The sequence below is a fragment of the Artibeus jamaicensis genome, unplaced genomic scaffold (genome assembly GCF_021234435.1).
Source record: "Artibeus jamaicensis isolate MK-2021 breed Jamaican fruit bat unplaced genomic scaffold, CSHL_Jam_final contig_2170, whole genome shotgun sequence".
Lineage (NCBI taxonomy): Eukaryota > Metazoa > Chordata > Mammalia > Chiroptera > Phyllostomidae > Artibeus > Artibeus jamaicensis.
This window is the reverse complement of record NW_026521445.1, coordinates 3,417,037-3,424,627: the sequence shown is the minus strand read 5'-3', so window position 1 is coordinate 3,424,627 and position 7,591 is coordinate 3,417,037. Positions and strand designations below refer to the sequence as shown.

Sequence of the window (7,591 nt, the reverse complement as noted above, 5' to 3'; positions counted from 1 at the left end):
CCCCACTTTTATATTACAGGTTCTTTGGGAGAGCAGTGGAGTAATTTCTCGTGAAGGCTTTTTTTTTTTTTTAACCCTCTTGGATTAATATGGAAATCAGATGCATTCGAAGAACAACTTTTCCTCCCTTATAAATATAGTCAATCCCCATTGTTTGTAATAGTTATGTTTTACTACCAACACTGAATTGGCCAATATGGAACCATTGCTCCTTGAAGAGTAATGGTGCTAGGTACCTGTGAACCACTGGTCACAACACCTTCATCACCTTATCAACACATAACTTTATTTTATATGTGTTTTGGTTTAAAGATGCTTTAATATATACTTTCTATTCATTAACATTGAATTTATGGCGAATAGCACTGTGACTCATGTCTGAATGAAGCTTATCTAGCACAGGCAGTTTCTCCTTAGGGGACATCACAGATGTCTTGCGCTTAGAAACATTAGGTAGCCCTTCAGCTCTACCCTTGGGGCAGTTTTAAACAGAAAAGTCACCAACACAAAACACAAAAGTGTGAAAAACATGGCGCTGAATAGACTGTGGAGACTATACTTCTTTATAGTGTGAGAGCTGAAACAAGCAGGCAGGGCTTTGCTTCCCTATATCTCAGCAGGGAGCATGCACTTTGGGCGACTAAATTTTTCACCACTCCGCACTTGTCTGTGAATGGAGATAATAATGTTGTAGACCGCTCTGCCTGGTTTTAGGAATTGTATCTCGATCCCTTGTGGCTAAGGGCAAGGGATGACTTCTGGAATGCCAGCCGCAGGAGACTAAGCCTGTCTGTGGCAGCAAACACTGCCTCAATTTCTTCTCCCTTCCCCCAAATCTTGGTTGGAAATGAGTGAGGGGTAAGACCCCTCACAGCGGGGGGCAACCTAAGCCAGACTCGATCACTTGGAAGGACTTGGGGGGCTGCAAGAAAGAGAAATGGACTCTTGCCCCCCCCCCCATATAGCCAGAGTCCCCATGTTCTCTGGGAGAAGTGCTTTCTGGTTCTAATCCCCTTAAGCCTGAATACCTGATGGGGAGGGGTGCAGCTCCTTGCCTTGCTAGAGTGAGTCCTGGGGAAAATCTGGCATCACAAAGATTTCCTGATAAACCTGTGAAATCTGCTCTGCTAAGAGTGCTTTCATTCATATGTTAAGGGTTCGAGCAGGAAACCCTAAAACTGTTCCTGACAGACTCGACTCATAGTAAGCCTTCAGATTTCTTTGAAATATTATTTATTGTTTGATCCTTGCCACCCTGTATTCTGTGTATTAGAACCCAATAAAAGGCTATAGAGCAGGGGGCTTGGGGCCTTTTTCTCCTCTAAGAAACTGGCTGCTGCTGGCCTTTGTCTCCCCTGAGAAACTGGCCACAGCCCACTTCTCCACCCCAAACAGATCACATCATGTCTCGCCATATTCATCCTTGTCCGTGGCACTTGGGGGGACTTGCAAGAAAGTCACTCCCACATAATAATACTTATGATATATTGTGAAGATTAAATAAAATAATAGCTGTGAAGAATCTGTAATAAGACATAGGCAGAAATGTTTAACTTTACATCAACTTTGTATGCAAAACAAATACATAATATAAAATTGGTTAAATGAACTATCATACAATGGTTAGATAATATACATATAACAGAACTTTATGCAAATCCTTTGGGAAACTGTCAGAGAAAATTCAAAACAGAAGATAAAATGTTATGAAATCAAATGAAGAGTAATATAGTATAGATTCAGTATATAAAGTCAGGTTTTTTAGCCTTGAATGGGTATGCCAATGTATAAAAACCAATTCTGAACTATTGATTGATACCAATTTCTTCTGTTCTTCAAAAAACCTGTACCATTGCTAAGGAAAATCTCCCAATTAATTAAGTTACATAATCATATACATACATACCCAACATTTATATGTAAATATAGGCTAAAAAATTATTTTTGCCCTTTTGTTCTTAAAGAACAGATTTGGCAGCATATGGACTGCAATTAAAAAGATAAAGACTAAATTTCAAATGTCTTTCAACTCCTACACATATTATAATTCACTCTCAAGCTCCAAACTCAGGAAAATGTTTCTGTATCATCTACCAACTCTCAAAAATATCCCAGGTTGTCATGGTGACTTTGTTCTCCACAGAGCCTTGCAGTCTGGGGCAGTGGTTTCCTAAATCCTCATGGTTGTGAAATCCTTTTTTTTTTTCTCTCCATACTGTGTCTCAATTTTCCAGCCTAATATTACATCTGAGCCCACCAGAGTAGTGGCAAACAAAAGATTTACTCTAGAACAGAGCAAATTGATGGGTAGTTAGTAGTCACAGGAGTCAGTAAGTCAGTCTGGAAAGCTGATGTAATCCTCCATGGGTATAATCCATCCTGGGATGGCCCTCAATGAAAACATTACGGCACCCAGTCCTTGATAGAATTTCTCATTTATTTCTTGACCTGCATGGGCTGATTAAATAAAAAAATCTTGTCCAGGCTTTTAAACTAATGATAGGTCCTGGCTGGGTAGCTCATTGGGTTGGAGCGTCATCCCCTACACTAAAAGGTTGCAAGTTCCATCCCTGGTCAGGGTGTGTATGCTCTCACATCGCTGTTTCTCTCTCTCCTTCTCTCTAAAATCAATAAACATATCCTATGGAAAGAATTAAAAAGAAATAATGATAAGAACCTGGTAGTCAGGATGCAAACTTGGGGTTAGCCCTTCTCCTCCCTCCACCCCCTAGTCCCTTTCTGATTCCCAGACTGGGAGCTTTGCAGATTTGTGAGTTCCTATAGTGCAGACACTTGTGGATGTGATGGATTTGAGCTCAGTTCTGACAAATAATCTTGCTGCCTGCTGTGGTCTGTTTTAGGGCTCTTCTAGTTATCTTGCTGGGAGGGTATGCAAGAGCAAGGGCAAATCTCAGTAAGATTCCTTGGATGTGGAGAAGAGGCTAAGAAATGGGACAGTACATAAAAGCATGAGAAAGCTGCATGTAAGAAACAGCAACACGTTTTTTTTTTGTGGTTGTCTAATACCCACTTGGGGAGAGAAACCATATCTTTTGTCAGTCTACATCATGAACAAATACATGGTTATTTGGTGGTACCTTTTCCAAGTATTTTGACTCTGCCCAATGGCAAAAGTAGACGTTAGCTGGCTGCAGCGTATGTTCTTCATGACGGCTAATATCAAAGTATAAATTATGTATCACTTTATTCTCCTTAATGAATCTTTAGTTCATAAATAGTTACTTAAACCTGGAAAATCTGGGATCTAAGAGGTAAAAAAAAAAAGACTTAAGAAAGTCTTAGAGCCACTACAGTATTTTGAAAAATCGAATTGAAATGGAAGGAAAGTCTGCAACAAGGAAGCGAAGGTTTCCCAAAACCTTGTGTTTCTTTGCTTTTGACTGATAATACAGGTATGAGTTTAACATAGGTGCATTTGTTATTTCATTTTGGTCAGGAGCTCTTATCAGTGGTTATATGTCAATGACTTTGGCAAAGAAGATAAAACAAATAATTATCACAATATATTTAATTTGATTGAAAGGAAAAGATATCTTTAGAACATCGCAGTTCATGCTTTCTGCAAATACCTCTTATCTTCCATCCACTGCAACAGATTCTGGGGGTAGGAATACGAAGGAAGAACAGCTCTCACCTCTAGGGAGCTCACAGTGTAATGGATAAAAGCTTGTCCTAAATTAGCCGACAGAAACATCATGACCCAGGAATAGGTGCTGTTGTTGAGATGTGGAATAGAGATGTGGGAGCAGCGGAGGAGCATCTAATCCTCTGGGTGAAAAAAAAAGATGGGGCTGTTAAAGAGGGCTTCAGAGAGAAATTAGTCTTTGGGAGAGCTGACTCCTGAAGGCTGGGGTGGATTTCAAATGAAACAGATGGCTTGAAGATCTGGAGGTGCAGACTGAAAAGAGTTTGGCTGAACCCCAGAGAAATGAGACTGACAGTTGAGCAGGGACCAGACATGGTGGATCCTGAAAATGATGACAAAGCATTCATGGCTACAGAACCCACTGAAGACTTTTATAACATAACATAATGACATATGCTTTAGAAATGGATAATTTTAATGGAAATATGAGGGATAAATTGGAGGGGGCTAGGAAGGCCAGGGTAGTTTTTATTTTCTTAATTTTTAAAAAATTTATTAATCGGGGTACAACATACACACAGTAAAGTGCATAAATCTTAAATGTTTAGCTTGATAAATGTTTTCATATATATATGCTTATGTAACCACTAACCAGATTAAGAACTTCTCCAGTATCCCAGAAGTCTCCCCTGTGCTTCCCAGACAATTCCCATTATAGCTTTCACTCCTCCACCCTCATTCTATGCAAAGCCTCTATCTTCTATCACCATAGATTTCTCATTGTTCTTGAACTTTATGTGAATGGAATCATAGACTATGTATTCTTATACATGGTCTCTTATGTTCAACATTATGTTGTAATATTTATCCTTGTTGATGAATGTAGCAGGAGTTGATTCTTTTTCGCTGTTTTGCATATCCCATAGTGTGATTTTATACCATAATTACTGCTGATTGACACTTGGGTTGTGTCAACTTTTTGGATCTTGTGAATAATCATGCTTAGAACACTTTTTACAATGTGTTTTTTGTTAACAGATATACCTACTCATTTTTTGGGGGGGTCTATATCCAGGAGTGAAATTGATGTTATTATCAGTACTTTTTTCCTTTAGTCATTCTGCTACCACATTGTTAGGTGGGCATTTGACGATTATGAATAAAGCTGCTATGAATATTCACATATAGGTCTTTATATGGACATGTATTTTTATTCCCCTTGAGTAAGTACCTAGGTCTGGGTTGCCGGGACGTCTAATAAGGGTATGTTTGTGCAATAAGAAACTGCTGATCTGTTTCCCAATGTGGCTGTATCATTTTGAATTCCCACTGGCAACCTAGGAAAGATTCAACCGGAACTCCTGTCTTCATCAATATTGTGATGACACTTTAGAAAATGCAGCCGTTATTGCAGTTCTAAGGTGGTATCTCAGTGTAAATATTTTTAAATTTGAGGTAAAAACGACAGGGTCTTTAAAAATGGTAGAGCGTGCGTAGGGAAGGAAAGAAGACGCTCGGCTGGCGTCTCTCTCCAACCCTCAATTCCGAGAGTGCACAGGCCGGGCCTGCCGGGCGGTGTGGCGGACCAAGCTGTCAGGGGCCGGTTGTGGCTACCGCGGCGGTCAGAGACTCTCGAGGGCGACGGAGCGGAGACTTAGTAGAGATGTCTCAGTTCTCCGCAGTGACCAGAGTAGCGGTATGACCACTTAGTCCTCGCCGACTTGCCGAACCCAAGTCCGCAAGCGGTTCAGAACCTAAAACGAGGTCTCTTTCTCCCCAGACACCTGAAGCTGTCTGACCCGGAAGCTTCTCTGCCGACCCGGAAGCAGAGCAGTGGGAGGTGCCGCGGCGGAGCCACCGCCCCCAAGCAGCTGGGCCGCCGTTCCGCCGCCGTTTGGGGAGCCCGGAGATCTTCGGCGCCGGGTTGCCCTGATGGTCCCCGGCAGGCGGCGGCGGCAGAGGCGGCGGGAGGATGACCTCTCCCCGGGAGCGGGGTGCCGACTTGGCCCGTTTCTACACTGTCACCGAGCCTCAGCGACACCCAAGGGGCTACACGGTGTATAAAGTCACTGCCCGGGTGAGTGCTGGTGTCAGGCTTGGGTAGGATCCAGAATTGAGACGTGAGGGGCTGGGGTGGGGGCCCTGAGCCCAGGTCAGAGCCGAGAGTGGGACTGGGTACCGCTGGTGCAGGGACGTGCGTCGGAGGTGGGGGCTTCAGGAAGGCTGGGGTGGGGGGCTTATCGAGGGATGCCCGGGACCCCACAGGAGGTTGTGTTTCCATTCCCCAGTGCTGCAGAGGTCGATTCAATTGATGACTCAGCCTCCGTCCCATTGGGACTTTCTCTTCTGAGGTTGAAATTTGCAGAAGTGGTTGCGTTTGCTTCCGAGGGATATGCAGATTAAAGAAATAATTTATGTATTATTTTATTTATGTAATAGATAATACTTCTTCTCTCGACCATTTTATACAGCGTCATTTATTTGCATCGAGGCAGACAGATTCTTGAGAAGGATGTCAGTGTTAGGGCCGCCAGTAGGACCTTTTTCTGGCTGTCTTTTTGCCTTTGAGTTCTTTATGGTTTACAGTAGGAGACATACGAGAAATTATACTGAAAGTGTCTTGTGTGAGTTGTCTTGAGGGTCCATTTAAAGGCTGTGAGTCTCCTTTGTATTAACTTATCCGGTCCAATTTTTAGTACCCACTTTATGTTTCATTGCTCTTGCTCCTTTTAAAGAGTTTGTATCTCTCTTCTTGGAAAATAAATAGTAATAAAAATTAGGTCTGTATGTATGTAATGTATGTATGTATGATACATTAAAAGTAGGCATTTTGTACACATCGCCCCAAGTTAATCCTAATTTTAATGACGAGGCAGCTGAAGTTGAAGGAAGTTTTGTAACTTGCCCAACTTTACATCGCAAGTCAGTAGCACATCTGGGATTTGAGGCCACTTCTGCCTAACTCTAAATTATATAAAAGGTTATGAATTAACTTTATTATTACCACTCATTGTTGAAAAGGAAAATTACAGGTAGTAGTGATAATATGATATACACTTGGAAGATATAGTAATGTGTAATAGAGAGCTCAAGAAGTAGGTCTTGAGAAGTGCTTGCCATGGTTTTTGGAGATGGCGGACAGCTGAGACAGACGTAAGAAGTATGGGATGAGCAAAATTGTTTAAAGATAATAGACCAGGCCTGGTAGAGGGCTGCACTGAGAACAGAGGGAAATCTGCTACTCCCTGTTTGCAAGTAAAGTGGTTGTACAGGTGTAGTGTAAGAAATACTTTTTAAGATTAAGGGGCCCTTATTATAGCACTTTTGAAACCTTTGTAGTCATCGCGCCCTTCAAAAATCCAGACTTAGTTTCCTAATATGATTTATGTAATTAAGCTGATTTTCGATGTATGTAATGTTCCCCTCATAGCACCCTGTTCATCTTTTATAACACTATAAGTTACATTGTATCAATCTGTTTATATGTCTGTGTCTCTAGTAAGTACATCTAAAACTGGTCTCTGTCGTTGGTATTTGTTTAAGGCAGAGCAGGGTACATTGTTGAATGTTTTCCTCTCCATTCTAGGCAGTACACCCAATATATGTTTAGTTCCAGGCATGAAGTGCTATGAGGTATACAGGGCTGAATAAAGTGTGGGCCTTTCTTTCAAGGATACTCCTAGTAGATGAGAGTTTCCTGGATTTGTACGAGATAGAAAGTGTTAAGTGCCGTAAGAGACTAGAAAAGAGCTATGGGATTTCAGAAGACACAGATTGCTTCTGGCTCAAGGGATCAGGGAACATGTACCAATTAAAGACAGGTGGTCAAAGATGGGAAAAATCCAGACAGGTGGGCTAAAAGGAGAGAACATCCTAAGTGGAAGAAGGATAGGTAGAAGGGGTAGACGCCATAAAGGCTTGAAAATATAAATGTGTGTGGAACTCGAAGAGCAAACATTGCCAATGATAATTGCTAGTATTCTT

The 7,591-nt window shown here is 41.7% G+C and overlaps 1 protein-coding gene across 4 annotated transcripts in view; it reads left to right on the top strand.

The window, feature by feature from the left end:
• The first annotated feature begins 5,457 nt into the window (after positions 1–5,457).
• Positions 5,458–7,591, top strand: part of RPS6KC1 (ribosomal protein S6 kinase C1) — a 171,236-nt gene continuing 169,102 nt past the window's right edge. For all 4 annotated transcript variants that reach the window (XR_008390242.1, XM_053658206.1, XM_037164331.2 and 1 more), the window contains exon 1: positions 5,458–5,684. Coding sequence is in view for 3 of the 4 variants with exons in the window: in XM_053658206.1 (XP_053514181.1) it covers positions 5,580–5,684 (105 nt within the window). In the remaining variant the exon portion in view is untranslated. The remainder of the gene's footprint in view (positions 5,685–7,591) is intronic.